This window comes from Mycteria americana, chromosome 1 (genome assembly GCF_035582795.1).
Source record: "Mycteria americana isolate JAX WOST 10 ecotype Jacksonville Zoo and Gardens chromosome 1, USCA_MyAme_1.0, whole genome shotgun sequence".
Lineage (NCBI taxonomy): Eukaryota > Metazoa > Chordata > Aves > Ciconiiformes > Ciconiidae > Mycteria > Mycteria americana.
In genome coordinates, this window is record NC_134365.1 from 90,723,143 (window position 1) to 90,741,800 (window position 18,658).

Below are 18,658 nucleotides of genomic sequence, written 5' to 3' on the forward strand. Positions count from 1 at the left end.
ACAAGTGCTGTTTAATAAACTTAGCCACCTCTTTTCAGGTAGAAAATCAGAAATTGAAATAAACTAACTGGTTAATTAGATAATGTGTACAGCCTTGGTTTTTCTTACCACTCCCACAAAACTGCTTTGAAACACTTGGGGAAACATTGATTGAATTGTGTGAATCTCGATAAACTTCTGACCTAAAGAAATTCCTCAGTAAAGTGAAGTTAGAATAATATTTGTTACATTCCTATGCCCTGTCTTCTATACGAAATGGGCTGTAGGTCCCAGCAGAACTGAAGCATATAAAATACAAACTTAAAGTTTTTTATGTTTGATAGTTTGTGAGGCTTATACACTCAATGTGGTGGCATCTGGCTTGAAATGTGCAGGGAACAGCATCACTTGGAAGAAGCTTGGTGACATAATTTAAAAAAGGCAGGGGAGGAAGAAAGAAATGGGGAGTCTTTGACACCTTGTAATAAAGACTTTCCATTTTCTCAGGATCAAAAATTGGTTACAAACTGTATTAACAAATTTCAGCACAAACTTCCACTAAGACCTTGCCTGTCTTCTCAAATATTGTATACAATGTATTGTTGAATCATTCAAGGCATCTGCTGAGGAGGAATAAATAAGGCAGTTGGAAAACTGTGTAGATGGTGACTTTGGAAGATAGGGGTGCTGCTCACAGGAATAAGAATTTTGCTGCTGAGGGGACATGGACCCTGGGCGGAAGAAGCAGTTTGAATATAGGACTATGGAGAGCCTGTGTCAGAAGGGAGAAGTGGGTGCTCTGACTTGGGGCAGGGGGAAGATGGGGTTGTGGATGTGACCTGGACTGTGTGCAGGGAGAAGCAGGTAGAGACAGAACAGCTTTGTCTGTTCTGGGAGAGGGTATTTGTGGGTGAGTGCTTTTTTACACCCTTTACCTTCACACAGTTGTGCTTCATCTGTAGCCTTGCATGGTAACTGGCCATCTAAATTCACATTAACGCTTTCTATATTAAATACACTGTAATACAGAAATACTCCTTTGGTTCTGAAGTTCTATAAATTTGCAAGATTAGAAAAAATATCGTTGCTTGGTGAATACATTAGTCTTTCAAAAATGCTAAGTTACCAAAACTGAGACCTCCTTCATCTTTTTGCTCTGATTTCCAACATACTTGCTGTGGTCTAGTAATGCCCAATAACAGATACATCAACTCTGTCCTTACAGATGGTGCAGAAAGTGAAGAAACAGGGTACATGACTGCCACATGATGCAATCCAGCATCTTCCTTTTTCTAAGCATAATGTTTGTGAGCTTTGCTGTACCAGAACTATGTCCACATACTGTGTGCTCAGATCCTTACCCTGCTACACAGAAACAGTACTGTATTCACTAAATTAAATGACCCCTTTGCCCCCTTGAATAGCTATTTTGCCTGATACACAAGATATTGTCTTAATGATGGATATATGATAGTGTAGAGTTACTGGCTAGCTACTCTGCTTCTCGTGTCTTTGCTGGTAGCCTTAATGGATATAGATTCTGCTGGGCTGCTTTGACACAACTGAAAAAATCCCACTGGAACGAGGTGTGCTGACCTCAATCTCTCAATGTATGTGTGAACATCTCTCTGGTTGCCAGCAGTGTAAAAGACGCCTGGGCTCTAACCAGATTTACTTTTTTTTTTTTTTTTTTTTATAATCAGAATTGCACACCTGCTAAACTCTCCCAGCTAACCCTTCATCAGTCAGTCCAGCCACACCGAATACGATGAATGCAGCTAGAATAAGTGAGTAAGTACTGCTGACTGTCACCAGCTATGCATAGGAGGGATATAAGTTACAGATGCCTTGGGTGGGGAAACTGGCTTTCAGAGTTGTGAATTTTCACTAACTTGAAGGACCTGAGATACCAACTGGACTAGTCTTACTACATGTAAACAAAAATAAAATTGTTAGTGAATTAAGCTAAATGGATTTAAAGGAGAATAAATCTTTTTTTAAGATGAAGTAACACAAGGTAATTTGTAAGAGAGTGAATGAAAGTGCTGAAGCTGCACTACTACTTTCTCCCACAGTAGCAGACACTGTTAACTCTGTCAGGTTTTTTCATAATTTATGCAGAGCATGGTCAGTGAGAATGGAGAAATGTAAATAGAGAGTGATGCCCTCCCTATGGGCTAGGGAAGTCTGTGGTGATTGTGTTTCAGGTAGGCTGTATGTAACGCCCAGTGGAGTGGTGTAATGCTGTAACTCGTCTCGGAGAGGGTTGTGTGTAATTTTGTGATGGTGTGAACACTGTTGTGTAGGTGGAGGAGTTGAATTAGGTTCCTGAAAACTTCAGGCACTTTGAATTCCCCAGGCTGGATCTATTCGCAGGATATCATCGCCTGTTTGCTTTACTTCATGGTTTGCCAACATTTCCCATGTCTTCACAGGAATAGAGAAAGTACTTAAAGAAGGGGTCGAGTGATAAACAGCATCAACCTTAATGTTTCTCCTCAGTTAACCTTTACTGAATGAGCACGCCACATTCAATTAACCTTCTAGAGTATAAGGACTGGAGAACATCATGTGATTTCTGTTCTGGTACGATGCAGATTATTTCTGTTAACTTTACACACGCATGCACACGGGTGTGTGCACAGAGCCCTTTCCAATGTGTATGCATCAGTGCTTTGAGAGCTCTATAGATAGCTGGCTTTCTGGTTTGTAAGGATTTTTGTTTGTTTGTTTTTCATGTCAGTGTCAGTAATGGTAGGCTTGGTTTACATTAAGAACTGCTTGGTGTTGAAAGTTATATTAAAAACCACCCCCACTTCCTTACAGTACAAACAAACAAAAAAATACCCTAAAGATACAAAGCCTGTTAAAAGAAGCCGATGAGCTTTCCAGGAGGAGCCAGGGAGAGGCGAAGCCATGAGGAGTCTGAGGGCCGATGGGAAGAGTTGCAATAACAGGTTGGTTGGTGAGAGAATGAGCAGAAACATGAAACTAAATACAGAGCTCAGCCTTATCAAAAACCAGGTTTTTATTTTTTCCTGTTGTCATCTACAGTATACTTCATGTTACTTGCTCTCTAAAATTCATTCCTCTGGTAGATACACGTTCGACCATCAATGACTTAATCTCATCTTTTGTTTATTTTTTTCATAATGTTTTTGTTTGTCTAAATACAGGCTACTGATGTGTTCAAGCTGAGGACAAGTTCGGTGCAATTTATTAGGCTGTTATGTAAAACTTTATTTCATAACTTTATTTGTAGCAGACTTTTATGTATCTGAGAACATAGGGTGTCATTTTTGGCCATTTTAAGCTGTACGTTAATTCGATAGCAAGTAAATTTTGTAATTTGCTACATTAATAGCACTGTAAATTTGTATTTAATAAAATGTCCTCATTGTAGCTTGTATTTTGCTTAGCATTCATGCTTTATTTAGAACTGGGAATTGAATGCATATTCAGTTAGGAAGGGCTGATGAAAGAGAGTTCAGCTGTACCTCCTCCCATTCAAAAAACAATCATATACTCTCATTTTCCTTCTTGCTTCCTTAAAGTAGTTGAGATTATAATCATTTTTATAGTTAAAGTAATTGAGGAAATGGAAACCAGTTCATCATAGACAGTGGGGGTTCACAAAGCACCCTGATAGGTAACGTCCTTCATTTTTAATGCTCACGTGACTGGCTGCTCTACATCAAGGTGATGGACTTGTGCGTACATTGTAGTATGGCCCTGTCCTTGTGGTCAAAGGCAAAATGATGTAACAAATGTCATGTGCTAAGAATTCAGAAGAGTGCAGGAGTTGTTAATTCCTTCCACAATTTTCTTCAGACTCTCTTCTCCGAAACCATGCCAGAGATGACAGAGAATGAGACACCCACTAAGAAGCAACATCGGTGAGTTTCTGTGGGAAAATGACTATTTTGTAGTTCTGTAGTCTGTGGTCATGTCACAGTTACGAAGTTTCTAGCTAAAAGTTTGGCAATAAGGGTATTGATGGGAAGTTCTGGGGGTTGACCAGGATTGATCCAAAAGTTTGTAACTCCACCTCAGTTAGGGTGTGGCCTGTATTATTGCAGAGACTCCTGGTAGATATTGGGGGGTCACTATACTCATTTTGACAGAGTAATTTAGATCTCTTCATCAACTGCCAATGGAATCTGGATCTTACATCTTGAATCTCTGCTGGAACTTGAAATACATCTTGAGGTTGTACAGCAACCTATGCAACACTATGACCAAAATTTGTAACAGAGTGACTCGGAGCTCATCACAACTTTTCCAGGTTTTCATTCCATTGTAGTAGCGTGTTGATCTAACACCTTATTGGTAGGGGAATCCTTCAATCCCTAGTTAAATACAGCATTCATCTTACACTATGTGGCCATGTAGGATATGATTTATGATAAGAAAACCTCAGAGGGAACATTGATTTGTCCTACAGAAATTTTTTCAGTCTTCATGGATTTTGTGACTCTTTCTTACCCCACTAATAGAGTATTTTGGATTCTGTATTGGTAATGGGAATCAAAGGGTAGCTGGGTCTCTCCAGCCCTTGTGCATATTTAGGATATATGATCAATTCTGACTGGCAGATGATTGTTTGGGATATAAGTGAGAGAACCGTAGTTTACTGTAAAATAAGAAACCATTTTAAATTATAGTTTACATGCATTCCTGTTCTGGTGGCACAAGTTTTCAATGAACAGAAGATTCATCACTTCTTGAGTAGTTGTAGAACACATGTGCATGCTTCAGTTGGCATTTATTTGTCTTGAAGATGTTCATCTTTAGGCATTATTTCTTAGCAAATGTCTCCAGGTCTGACCATCTGCAGTAACATTACTGTCTTGTAATCATTGTCTAAGTTACTCTAGATGCACACTACTTTTGGTGAGTTACCAGAAATAAACATATGTCAACTCAAAACATAAAACATATATGCCCCATAGTAATCACACGTCATTCACATCTATCTTGCATTCTCACTTCAGATTCCTTGTTACATCTGAACTGTGCTGTAACAGTGGAAAGGGAGTGCAGAAGATGCTACTCTGTTTTTTGCCTATTCTAGCCAAACATCTAGACCGAGAGTGCGCTGCTGGACAGAAATCTTTTGAAAGATCTCTTTTCTTTTTTTTTTTTTTCTGGAATATTTCTTTTTCCAGGAAACATGTGCTTTGGTTTACTATACTTCCTGAAAGTATTTGGCTTACTGCATGTATACAGTACATCCGATTTATGTATGTAGAGTACACATTTGGGATTTACTGACTTCCAGCAAAGCAAACTGAGGCATTGCGCAATGATTCTGACCTTGTTGCCATCAGTCCAGAAATCCCAGGTGAACATCTGAAAACAAAGACAACCCTCACATGCCCAAATTATACGTAGACAGAATTGTGAGGCAGTAAAGAACAACAACTGCAGAGGAATGGTAGTTCTGGTTTCTCACACAAAGGAAGCATGTTTGATACGAGAAGGTATGATGTTTGAAGGTAACATGTCTGGAGAAATCAGTTTGCATGGTAATGTTTTCTCCTCTTTCATTGATTCAGTGAACGTAAAAGCAACATTTCAAACAAATACTTAACTACCTTGTTGCTCAGAAATAGAACTAATTTTTTTAATCTTTGGCCTTATTGAACACTGAATAGTGTAATAGTTGTCGCTGAACAGAAACATAAAAATCCAGCTCTGCCCTATAAATATGTAACAATAATCAAATGGAGTATTACACTGTGCCTTGTTATACTGAAATTGATTTAAGTCTGAACACGAATGAGTTTTTGTTAGAAACTATTTATTACCAATGTCTAAGACCAATCCTTGCAAGTGTGACTTCTACTGCATTCTTGTTCACAGAGCAGAATATATTTAGTACTTTTAGCTGTAATGGAAATAATAAAATAAATATTTGTTTGTACGCAGATTTTTTCCCTTCTGTTTCACATCACTGTTTTCCCTTTATGTTTCACAGAAAGAAAAACCGGGAGACACATAATGCAGGTAGGAACATTATGCTTTGTTGTTTGGTCTGGAAATAAGCACAGATGCTTTGAACTAGTAAAACATTTTGCATGGAGAAGGTTCCTCTGTAGGAGTTTACTACACTTAAAAACCCCACCCTATCAAACACCTTTCTGTGTCCTTGCATAGAATATCTGTGCAGAAGGGCTTGCTTGATTGTTTCTAGTTTGCTGTTTTCCACAGTACAAGGTTATGGTAGTATGCCCAAGTATGAAAGTATGACCATGCCCCTGGCTTTCCAATGCTAGTAAACGAAGAAGTAAACTATTTCAGTTGTGTTCAATTCTAAAGAAAAATAAATGCACAGGCATTCACACACAAATACTACCCACCTCTCTTAAAACAGAGATAGATATCCGACCCAAGAGCTTTAGAGGTTCCCTGGATTAGAAATATTCCTGTAGCCTGTCCCTGAGACACCCACCTGGATATTGACATCCCAGAAATGCTGTGCGAATACTGGCTGTATGTTGCAGGAGTCGCATCCCTCGGGCAGCAACTAGTCAGTGTCTAGCTCCAATGGCATCTTCTACAAGTAGCAGCAGAAAGATGGACTGGGGAAGAGTCTGACAGGTTTTGGCCTGGTTTATCCTAAGAAGTTGATTCCAGTTCTTCTTTTATTAAACAGCACTATTGCATGGTCTTTACAAACTCAGCTGGAAAAACCACTGAGTAGTTTCCATGTGAAGGCTGTGGAATATAGTGCTTGTCAGGCTGTGCCCAGGGTGTGGCCAATTTCTTAAGGATTAAGAAGTATCAGGAAATAGTCTTATCAAGTTTACTTCTAAGATTACCGACCTCATTCTAATTCTCAGTTCCTGTTTTACTTGCCAATAGCTTTCCAAAGTCTTCATCTACTGGGCTGAACTCTGCAAGATGTGGGGACCAGCTCCCTCCAACCCTGTAGCTTGCTTAGTCATTAATATCTGGACAAGCTGAGTAGAGCATGGAAAATATTATCAAAACAAAGGAATAGCACTTCACAACCACTGTGATATCTGTATGTATTAGTAAGATATATAAAAATTAAGTCCCAAGGATCACGTGTTTTAATGTTTATACAGCTGCTCTGATTTTTATGGTAAATTTCTTGCAGAATATACTTTGTCTTGCTGTGTTTAGTGTATTTAGGCCTGTCTCTGTCAACACCACCAGTCTATCCTGAAATATAAAAAATAATTTAGTAGTTTGAGAAATGTAAACTGAAGTGACAGACTGCTGAAATAAAACTGTTTAAATTAAATTAGTATATCCTTTGTAAAGGAGTACAATAAAATATATGCACCTGCAGATCACTGTGTGTTTCTGTGTGCCACCAAAAGCAGCCGGCTGTGCAAACCACAAGGCGATACTCAGCATAATGAACGAACGATACGTTGATTTGAATCTTGACAAAGCCATGCCAACTTTTTTTCAGGCTCTTTGGGAAAAAGGCATCTAATAGTTTTAGTTTGCGTAGAACACCAAAACATTTCAGTCAAAAAAATAGCTACATGAGAGTGAACTATATTTGAAAGAAACTGACTATGGTGGGTAGAAAACAGAGATTAATACTGTCGGGAAAAAACCACACCCAAAGGTATTTATACAGCTAGACTTGTAGTGTAGACCCTTTGTGCCAGTATCTAGGCCTCGTGAAGAAGTAAATGATGTCACTAGAAGACTATAAATGAAGCATTTTCTGACCTTCTCCAAAATGGCTATTTCACCGGAAATACTATTCGTTCAATATTTTCTTTACTCCCAGCCATAATTAGACCTTGTGGAACAGTTATACCTTTGAACATAAAAAAGAGTAACTGATAGTCCATATACCGAGAGCTTCAGCTATATTCAGTGTTGGCTGCTCCATCAATATAAATTTAAAATTAAGATTGAAAACTGGTAAAATCTAAATTATTTCTCTTTTGGTGCTAAACTTGACATTAGTATTTAAGAGACATGGATTTCCTTCCCAAATCTGAAACTGATTCTTTCCATAATCTTGGTTCATTTGCTTTCTGTATGCCTAAATTTAATCAGTCTGCCTTGTGAAAAGTGTCATAAAGCTCAGCTAGAAAGCATTATCAAAACCTGAATTTTGAGGTGTAGCAACTCCTCTTTTCCACAAAGGGAAAAGAATATCTTTTAAGATATTCTGAAGATAGTATCTTTTAAGATATTCTTTTGATATTTAAAAGATATTGCTAAGGGAAAAGCAGTATCTTTTAAAGATATTGCTTATTATGTTACAGCTCTCAATTCCACTGCGTATTAATTCAATAACTGAGGTTTACTTTAGAGGAATTTTCCTCCTCTCTCAAGTTACTAAGGGTTCCAATATGTCAAGAAATAACGTATTTATGAGCCCTTACATTGGTACTAGTTGTGCTGCTGTTGTGCTGACTTGCCCAACCAGATGACACAGCACATATTATTTTTGCTTAGTGGAGAGACATCGAAAGAAGAAGATTAATGCTGGGATAAACAGAATTGGAGAACTTATTCCCTGCTCTCCAGCACTTAAGCAGGTGAGTGTCCATTCAGAGGTGCATACAAGTTTCCTGTAAAATGCTCGTGTGTTTCCCTGTCTGTAGAAGTATAAATACTTATTTTGCTATTTGTCTTCGGAAGAAGGCAAAACTGTCTGAATTAATATGCTCGAAAATCTTACTGGTTATTAGTCTTCTAAAAATTATTTGTAATAGAATTCCTTTTTGGAAGTGCAGGGCCACATGAGTGTAATTATGCGGATTTTGAGCTTTTTATCTGAAGGTGTTGCATATGACTGCTGAAGGAATGAAACGGTACGAGTTGGACATGTGACTGATTTTCCTCTCAGTTCATACATGCAGTATTTTTGAGGAGGTGTAAGCTAGACTAATTTGCTTATAGTGGTTTGGTCAGCTTGCTGATGCTTGCCTGTGCGTTTGAGTCACAGCTTCCCAAAGTTCTCATTCAGGGTGCCTGAACATTGGTAACAACAGAAGGTAAAAATCCTATCTTGGCTGCTGCCTCCCCTGTTGCGTTGAGCGGATGGATAGTTGTTCACCCTTTCCTCTATAGGCAGGGTGGCAGGCTAGACAGAAGTAGGTTGGACCTGGCCGGTGGGTTGCTGGTTACGTTGTGCAGCTCCTGTTTGTAAAGTCAGTTTCTACTGATGCTGTTTAATGTAGTCTGTATGATGCTCGAGTGGTGAAAGCTATGGGTTAAGCAAGATCATTTTTCGGGTCATTCTCCAGTCCCTTCTCTGCCTTTTGCTGGGGTCACTTAATGTCCTAAGATGTAAATAGAATTGCATGCATGCTTATTTTTGTCGTCTTTCTTTAAATGGGGTGAAAGCAATTCAGAAAGTGAAATAATAATAGTAAGTTAAGACAGTGTCCTTGTGAAAGATGAAGCAAGCCAAATGGTTTGAGGCTGATGCACAGAAACATCTTTTTCAAGACAGAGCCATCTACAGTAAAGGCTGTTCCTACAGAACAGTAGAAGAAGAAATTAAGAAATGAATGAGGGGTTTTGCAGACAGAATAAGCATCGTTTCATAAAAGGAAGATGGTGGAGGAGTTATGGCAGACTTTCTCTTTCCATATTCTCCAGTATATTAGTTTCAAAATTATGCATACACTTCCCTGGATAATTGTTCCACATTTGCTTCTTTCCTAATAAAATATTTACAAGGCAGTATCCTGGAAATTTCGTATGATGTATATGTTTACTCGTGAACAAGAATATCAGGCTGCTCAGCAAGGAATGATGCTTGCTATTCATTTCTGTGGCCCTAGTATCTAGATTCGGGCATCAGAAAATGTCAGTTCCAGCATTGAAAACATTATTTTGTAAAAACTCATGGCATTTTAGGGTCAATATCACTCATGAAAGCTGTAGTTCATCTAAAAAACCAACAACAACAACAAAACCAACAAAAAAACCCCAAAAAACCCAAACCCCATTAAAAAACCCCCAACAATATTCAGAGAATCATTTGGGTTAGCACATTTTTAAAGTGAAGATCTTGGAGCAAGTGCAATCTCATTGTTAATGGATCTACCAATGATAGACCTTTCTCCTAATTTTATATATATGTTTTCTTTTAAAGAGCAAGAACATGATCTTGGATCAGGCCTTTAAGTATATAACAGAAATGAAAAGACAGAATGATGAACTTCTGTTAAATGGAGGGAACAATGAACAGGGTAAGTACAGATGCTGCTGGAGGCTCTAGAATTTCTGTCACTCACTTCCATTGTGTGTCTGTTAGTACTGACTAACAACAAAGCCTGGATCAACAAACTTGGGAATCCCAAGACATTATGCACATACAGGAAAAATACAGCTGATTGGACTATCTTGAAATAAGAAGCCAAGAGCATGCCCAAGTGCGTGTTCTTGCACGTGGCTATGAGATAATGAAGCAATCACATTGTAATGTAAAGTAATTACAGACCTTATAGGTGATACGACATCATCTAGTAGATTCTGTCCTGATTTATTCTACTTTAGTGACCAGAACGATTTCTGACAAACTTCAGAGTTAATTTTTTTCATTGAAAACATGGAGTTCCCTTCATGCATAGAGCTATTTTTTTTCCTTTCAAATGCTGTAAAAGTTATAAAATTTTTATAAAATTGTTATCAAAATATAATGCATCATATGAAATCTTCTTGAACAGATGTGTAAAAATACAGTGATGGAGGTATGACAGAAATAATCTCAGAGCTAATGTTTGGTTTGTGATTTTTATTTCTCCCCATAGAGTGGAATTCTAAATAGTTTATTTTTATCTTGTCAATGTAATTGGGTTTGAAAAACCTAGGTGATTTTCCTAGTTAGGTGAGCTGTCTCCAGGTTCATTGCCAGTTTTTGTGGCTTTACGTAAGTGCTTTGTATTTAATTTTGCATATCATTTTTAGATGTAATGAAACTCAATTGTCCTGGAAAGCCATGAGATTATCAATTAAATAAGAACAGTTTTAGTGTTTGCAAAGGAGCAGGGAAAAGAAAAAGATAAATTAATATGCTCGTATTTCCTTCAGTATACAGTTTGATTAGTGTTCAGTTTCATCTGAGATCATCCTGATGTTTTTTCTAACTAAATAATTTGATGTATCCTGCTATTGGTAACAGAATAGTCTGTGAGGTTCATTCACTTTCCTGCTCAGTAGAGAGGCTTATCAGGATAAGAGTCTTCAGTTATGTTATGTTAACCATTTGAAGAGAGCATACATTATTAACAATTTATTTCAATACTACATAGTATTTACTTTCCAAGTCATGTGGTAACATTACCTAGTATTTGCGCTGGTGCTGATGTAATGGAGTGCTCTCACTGTTTTGTAGCTGAAGAGATAAAAAAACTCCGGAAACAGTTGGATGAACTGCAAAAGGAAAATGGGAGATACATCGAACTACTGAAAGCAAATGATATTTGTCTGTATGATGACCCTACAATCCACTGGAAGGGAAATCTCAAAAATGCGAAGGTCTCAGTTGTTATTCCCAGTGATCAGGTTCAAAAGAACATCATTGTCTATTCAAATGGGAGTCAACCCAATGGAAATAACCAGGGAGCATCTGTCCAGGGAATAACGTTTAATGTTGGTCATAATTTACAAAAGCAAACAGCCAATGTTGTTCCAGTCCAGAGAACTTGTAACCTAGTAACTCCTGTGACGATTTCTGGTATTTACCCCGCAGAAAACAAGCCATGGTCGCAGACTACAGTTTCTCCACTGGCATCTGCTCAGGCAGCTGCAGCAGGGAATGTTCTTGAGCTTTCCACCCCGGAGAATGAGCGAGGTGTGCTCACTGCTGCTACTGCCAGCTCACAGAGCGCATCTCGATCCGGAACAGAACAGGAACTACAGTGTTCTTCAAGTAATGCTCCACAGAATGATCAAAATCTCCCCAAAAGTAAAAATGATGAGGAGGGCACTAAATTAACAAAGAAAGCACTCCTGCAGGGAATGACCCTTCCTTCCAGTGCATCCACGGAAGCCTCACAAGTTCAACAGGTGAATACAACTTCCTCAAATACACACAATTGTAGGAGTGACCTTCAGGAAAGCTGTGTCATTTCAACCATGGACACAGCTTGTGTGCCATCTGTGAGGCTGTCTACTGCAGATAGTTTTTCCTCTGTAAATGTCCTCAAAAGTACAGACTTAGTAAGTAGTGCTGGAATGCCTGTGACTTCAGCAGCAGAAGGAGTTAAGGCAGCGACAGCAATAAGCACTCTGCCTGCCAGTCCCCTAGAGAACTGCTGGTCTTTTTCAGGCTCTTCAGGTGTTGGCACTTCAGACTTGAAAAACATGAGTAGCCTTACACGGATGCCTTCAGCTGGAAACACACAGACCACGTGGACAACTTTGCAGCTAGCGGGAAATACTGTTCAGCCACTAAGCCAAACGCCATCTGGTATAATGACTGCACTATTAAACGAGCCAGGTAATGGTGCCGGTACTGTATCTTCTGCTCACAGCAGGCCTTTGACTACAAATATCAGTTTGAATACTTCTCTGCCTGGAGATGGCCAAGCAGCTGAACAGATTGTAGTTACCTTGCCCTCGTGCCCACCCTTACCTATGCAGCCATTAATCAGCCAGCCACAGGTTAAAACTCAGGCTGCAGGAAATATCCTTCCATTAAATTCAGCTATGCAGGTGATTCAGATGGCTCAGCCAGTCGCGTCAGCTGTTACAGGAGCACCAGCTAACCAGAATGTCATCATTCTCCAGCCTCCAAACCCTCCTCCGTGTCCTCCAATTGTGAGAGCAGAAGTTCCCAGCCAAAATGTTAGTCAGCAAATTGTAATTATACAAGCTGCTAATCAGAATCCTCTTCCCCTCCTCTCTGCTCAGCCTTCTGCTTCTGTAAGGGTTCCCGTGAATGGGCCGACTGCAATTGCGAACTCTAGCAGCTCCATACAAAATGCTCCTCTTCCACAGACTTTCGGAGGGAAACACCTTGTCCATATATTACCAAGACCATCTTCTTTGCCATCTTCTAGCTCTACGCAAACATTTTCAGTTACAATGTCAAATCAACAGCATCCTCAAACTATCTCATTAAACGGGCAGCTTTTTGCATTGCAGCCTGTGATGTCTTCATCTGGAGCTTCAAATCAAGCCCCTATGCAAATTATTCAACCCACCACCAGCGAAGATCCAAATACCAATGTTGCCCTCAATACATTTGGTGCTTTAGCTAACCTCAATCAAAGCATATCACAAATGGCTGGACAGAGCTGCTTACACTTGTCTCTCAGCCACCCTACCAATCCCACAACTGTCAATAACCAGATTGCCACAGTTAACTGTGTGTCATTACCAGCTTCTGTGGCATCTTCAGTACCTGCGGAGGTTTCAGTATTAACTAGCGTGTCTAATTCAATAAATGCTTCCCCCAAAAAAGCAGCTGCTGGCTTACCATCCAATGCAAAATCAAAAAGGACAAACAAAAAGCCAAGTACAAAGAAACACCAAGCAGTCAACAGTAAAGCGTCCTGTCCGGCAGTTCCTTGCAAGGATGCAGGGAAGGTGGACTGTACTCCTGTGGAAACAGTGGCAAAGCATTCAGATGGTGAGGGGCTGCTTGAAAACGCTCCAGCAGTATCGCAAGCTTTAACAACGTCGCAGGTAAGCGGTGTGGCAGCATCGAGTGGCGTCAGTGTTTCTGACTGTTGTTCCAAAGAGGCTGCGAGCTCTGAACAGGCAGGGAAAACCTGCTCTGTCCCAGAGCCAAGCTCAGCAGAGGCGCCTGCTTCCTCACCGCTAGTGTCCGTGGTGTCAGAGCAGCTAGTGCTCATCCCGCCGACTGCCAAAGATGCTGCTCCTCGCCAGCAGGTCCGTGGGTCTCAGAACCGTCCACCAACTGGCTCTGCCTTGTCAGAGTCTCCCAGACCCTGTGAACCCCCCAGCACCTTAACGTCCTCTCGTACCGAAGCACATGTGACACGTTCTCAGGTTGCTGGGATGTCAGTAGCACAGAGCAGCACAGTGGGTCATACTTCCAAGGCAGGAACGATTTTGGAGTCCTGCAGCGTTGCGCAGGATTCCTCAGTGGTAATGCAAGATGCGGACTTGTTAGAAGGACAGGGTCTAACCAAAATGCTGTCTGATCTCACGAAAGAAAGAACAGCTGTGGAAAAAACATCTTCATTTACCGTTCAAGGGGAGCATTCTAATTTTCCCATGGAAAACTCTAAATCAGGAGAATCAAATGTTGATTTGCCTGAGAAGCAGGAGCTCTTGCTAATGAACACGGAAGGTGATACTCTGTCCCAGCATCACTCCTGCATTTCTGATCAGGAAGTAGTCAGTGCTTCCCTTATCGCTAGCAGGCAGGCAGACTCCCCGATGTCAACTAGCTCTGGCAGCAGTCGAGGCTTCTCAGTTGCATCTATGTTGCCAGATACCACCAGGGAAGACGTTACTAGCAGCACCTCAACCAGTACATGTAACAGCTGCACATTTTCAGAACAGACTGACATTGTAGCTCTTGCAGCAAGAGCTATTTTTGACCAGGAAAACCTTGAGAAAGGTGGAGGCGGAATGCAGGTTAACATGAGGGATGCCATCTCTAAGTCAACTGAGGTTGCACCTTTGGAGAGACAGCAACAGCCTTTTAAACCTCAGCCAGCAAAAGAAAACAATGCAGGTCCATTGGAAGCAGCAGCAAACAAATTCAGTACTCAAGATACAGTACAGACAAATGTCGATAGACAGGTTGAAAAGCCAAGCTGCTCTGTAGGAGGTGTGGAAACAGCAAACACTTCTTTGCAGATTTCTGCTTCCCAGTCACCAAGCATAACCAGTTTAAGCGTGAATAATTTAATACACCAGAGTCGCATTGTTCATCCCCTTGTGAGTTGCTCAAGTTTATCCCAGTCTTCAGAGCCAGCAAGTGTCCCTGCAACTGTGAGCCTCTCCCTTCCATCTAGCACATATGTCAATCAGTCTCCAGGACCTGCTATGATGAGTGAATATGCTCAGGAACAACTGAATGCTATTAGGGCAAGCACCATGCAGGCTCCCCAGCTGCAGGAATCACACTTAAAGCAGCAAAATCATGAAGGTCGCAAGGACTCTGCCAAGCGGGCTGTTCAAGATGACCTTCTGCTTTCTACGGCAAAGAGGCAAAAGCAGTGCCAGACAACGCCCATAAGGCTTGAAGGGATGGCGTTGATGAACCGAACACCGGAGAGCATTGCTGATCAAACACAGATGCTAGTCAGTCAGATTCCTCCCAATTCATCCAATTCAGTGGCATCAGTGAGCAATCAAGGGCACACGGATGGCCTTAATAGGTTATTCCCATCGAACAGCAACTTTGTAACACCACCTTTGAGACAAACTGAAGTGCAGTGTGGTTCTCAGCCATCAATTTCAGAGCAGCAAGGCCAGGCAGGGCAGCACTTGCAGCCAATTCAACATGTTCCTGCTCAAGGAATATCTCACCTTCACAGTAATCACCCATACTTAAAGCAACAGCAGGCTGGTCAGTTAAGAGAAAGGCACCACTTGTATCAGCTGCAGCACCATGTCAGTCACGGGGAAAACTCAGTCCACTCTCAACCCCACAACGTCCACCAACAGCGAACAATACAGCAGGAGGTGCAGATGCAAAAGAAACGAAATCTCATCCAGGGAACACAAGCCACACAACTTTCTCTACAGCAAAAACACCACGGAAGTGATCAAACACGGCAAAAAGGTGGTCAGCCTCATCCTCACCACCAGCAAATACAGCAGCAGATGCAGCAGCACTTTGGAGCTTCCCAGCCTGAAAAGAACTGTGAAAATCCTGCAACAGGCAGAAACCATCATAACCACCCTCAGAGCCATATAAATCAGGATATTATGCATCAACAGCAACAAGATGTTAGCAGCAGACAGCAAGGTTCAGCTTCTGAACATGTGTCAGGGCACAATCAGATGCAGAGACTTCTGACCTCAAGGGGCTTAGACCAGCAAATGGTGTCCCAGGCAAGTATCGTAACCAGACCATCAGATATGACATGCACCCCCCATAGGCAGGAAAGAAATAGAGTTTCCAGCTACTCTGCTGAGGCGCTCATTGGGAAGACGCCCTCTAATTCGGAACAGAGAATAGGAATATCTCTTCAAGGCCCTAGGGTTTCTGACCAGCTTGAAATGAGAAGCTATCTTGATGTTTCTAGAAATAAAGGGTTGATCATTCATAATATGCAGGGCCGCTTATCTGTCGACCATACAGTTGGCTCAGATGTGCAGCGGCTTTCTGATTGTCAAACATTTAAGCCAGCTGGACCCAATCAACAACCGACGGGCAATTTCGATGTACAGGCTTCAAGAAACAGCGAAATTGGTAATTCTGTGTCATCCCTCAGGGGCATGCAGTCGCAGTCTTTTCGAATCGGTCAAAATACTGGACCGTCCATAGAAAGACAGAAGAGACTGCCCTACCAGCCAGTACAGGGTATTCCAACAGGAAATACCCTGCCATCAAGGGAAAATGAAAACACGTGTCACCAAAGTTTTATGCAGAGTTTACTTGCCCCTCACCTTGGAGATCAAGTTAGTGGAAGCCAAAGATCAATTCCAGAACATCAAAGGAACACGCAGTGCGGCGCCTCCTCCACGATTGAGTACAACTGTCCCCCAGCACGGGAGAGCGTCCACATCCGAAGAGATGGTGATGGCCAGAGTAGGGAGAGCTGTGACATGTCTATTGGTGCAATTAACACAAGGAACAGTTCTTTGAATATTCCTTTTTCGAGTTCTTCTTCCTCAGGAGATATTCAGGGTCGCAATACGAGCCCAAACATCTCTGTGCAGAAGTCCAATCCCATGAGGATGACAGACAGTCATGGAACTAAGAGCCACATGAATACGCCTGTTTCTAGCAACATGCATGGAGTTGTGAGGCCAACTCACCCTCACCCTGCAGTTTCTCACGGAAATGGGGAGCAAGGGCAACCTTCTGTTCGTCAGCCAAATTCTTCAGTTACGCAGCGTTCGAGGCATCCTCTGCAAGATAATGGAGGTTCTAAAATACGTCAGCCCGAAAGGAATCGTTCTGGAAATCAAAGACATGGAAACGTCTTTGACCCTAGTCTTCCCCATCTTCCTCTGTCCACCAGCGGCAGTATGATCCTTGGGCGCCAGCAGTCTGCGATAGAAAAAAGAGGAAGCATTGTCCGATTTATGTCTGATGGCCCTCAAGTGTCTAATGATAACGCAGCCCCTGACCAACATACTCTCTCTCAGAATTTTGGATTCCCTTTTATTCCAGAGGGTGGCATGAATCCACCGATAAATGCCAATGCCTCTTTCATCCCACCAGTCACTCAGCCTAGTGCCACTCGAACACCAGCTCTAATCCCGGTCGATCCTCAGAATACCCTGCCATCCTTCTATCCTCCATACTCTCCTGCCCATCCTACCCTTTCCAACGACATTTCTATCCCTTACTTTCCCAATCAAATGTTTCCTAACCCAAGCACAGAGAAGCCGAGTAGTGGAAGTTTAAACAATCGATTTGGATCCATTTTGTCTCCTCCCAGGCCTGTTGGTTTTGCTCAGCCGAGTTTTCCTTTGCTTCCGGATATGCCACCAATGCACATGACCAACACGTCGCACTTATCCAATTTTAACTTGACGTCTTTGTTTCCAGAAATAGCCACAGCTCTTCCTCCAGATGGTTCAGCAATGTCGCCTTTGCTTTCTATTGCAAACACATCTGCTGCAGATTCTTCCAAGCAGTCCTCAAACCGACCTGCCCACAATATAAGCCATATTCTAGGTCATGATTGCAGCTCAGCTGTATGAAAACTGATAGACTGACTTCTAGTCTGATGCGTTGTTTATATATTTAAGAAGAAGAAAGTGGATCTTACTGGCGTCCCTGAAGAGACCATTCATAGCGTCACTGTTTATTTGCCTAAATGTATGTATATGGGTACTTTTTGTATTTATATACACACTGTATTTCCATCCACCTTACTAACTTTAAAGCACCAGTGCCTATAGCAATGCTTACTTACTAGTAAACAGTAAGGATGCAACATTTAGAGCTGTGCAAATATTGGTTGTTGATTTTCCAACAATCAAGTTTGATGTCCGATTGTTCCAGGGTAAGGGCCACCCTCAGTAATACATGGATGTAAAGAAAGGAGTGAGAGCATCCGTATGGGAGACAGGAAACAAATGCTACAGGTTTGGTTTTGTTTCTGATGCATTTACCTGAAACTACAGGTGAACTTGAAGTGGCTTGCATTTATCTTTTTGCTTTGTAAAATACCTTCAGGAGCCTCAACACAAGTCAAGTCTGTGTTAACCCAGCGTTAGTTGATAAAGACATTTATTGTGCAGCTTTTGTCTGTTTGAAGCTTATCACATCCACTTGACTTATGGCTGACTTGACCTGGCAAAAATTACTGTGTTTCCATGGTCAGCAATTAAAAGTACTGCTTTAGAAAATTCAGATTTGTTTAACCCATGACTCTGTTTCTAAGAAGAATTTTGTTTGGATCTGTTTTAACAATGGCTTCAGTTACTGCTGAACTTGGTCAATGTTTTAATGTAGCTTATGACTCCTTCTGGTGTAGTCAGCGGAGACAGCAGTTGTATTTGTTGCTATTTCATTGTTCATATGCTGCAAGTTACCTCAGGGTGGGTTTTGTACCTT

General features: G+C 41.2%; 1 protein-coding gene across 9 annotated transcripts in view; it reads left to right on the top strand.

Annotated features, from left to right (window-relative positions):
- USF3 (upstream transcription factor family member 3) overlaps positions 1-18,454 on the top strand; it is a 34,379-nt gene extending 15,925 nt beyond the window's left edge. For 2 of the 9 annotated variants that reach the window (XM_075511754.1, XM_075511746.1), the window contains exons 2-8: positions 1,683-1,766; positions 2,415-2,565; positions 3,811-3,875; positions 5,960-5,988; positions 8,437-8,519; positions 10,088-10,184; positions 11,330-18,454. In XM_075511754.1, coding sequence (XP_075367869.1) covers positions 3,829-3,875; positions 5,960-5,988; positions 8,437-8,519; positions 10,088-10,184; positions 11,330-17,799 — 6,726 coding nt within the window. In that variant the 5' untranslated portion in view covers positions 1,683-1,766; positions 2,415-2,565; positions 3,811-3,828 and the 3' untranslated portion in view covers positions 17,800-18,454. Of the gene's footprint in view, positions 1-1,682; positions 1,767-2,414; positions 2,566-2,812; positions 2,937-3,810; positions 3,876-5,309; positions 5,463-5,959; positions 5,989-6,846; positions 7,010-8,436; positions 8,520-10,087; positions 10,185-11,329 lie in introns of those variants that run through there. The other 7 variants (XM_075511730.1, XM_075511781.1, XM_075511763.1 and 4 more) reach the window with 6 other exon arrangements.
- Positions 18,455-18,658: the final 204 nt, after the last annotated feature.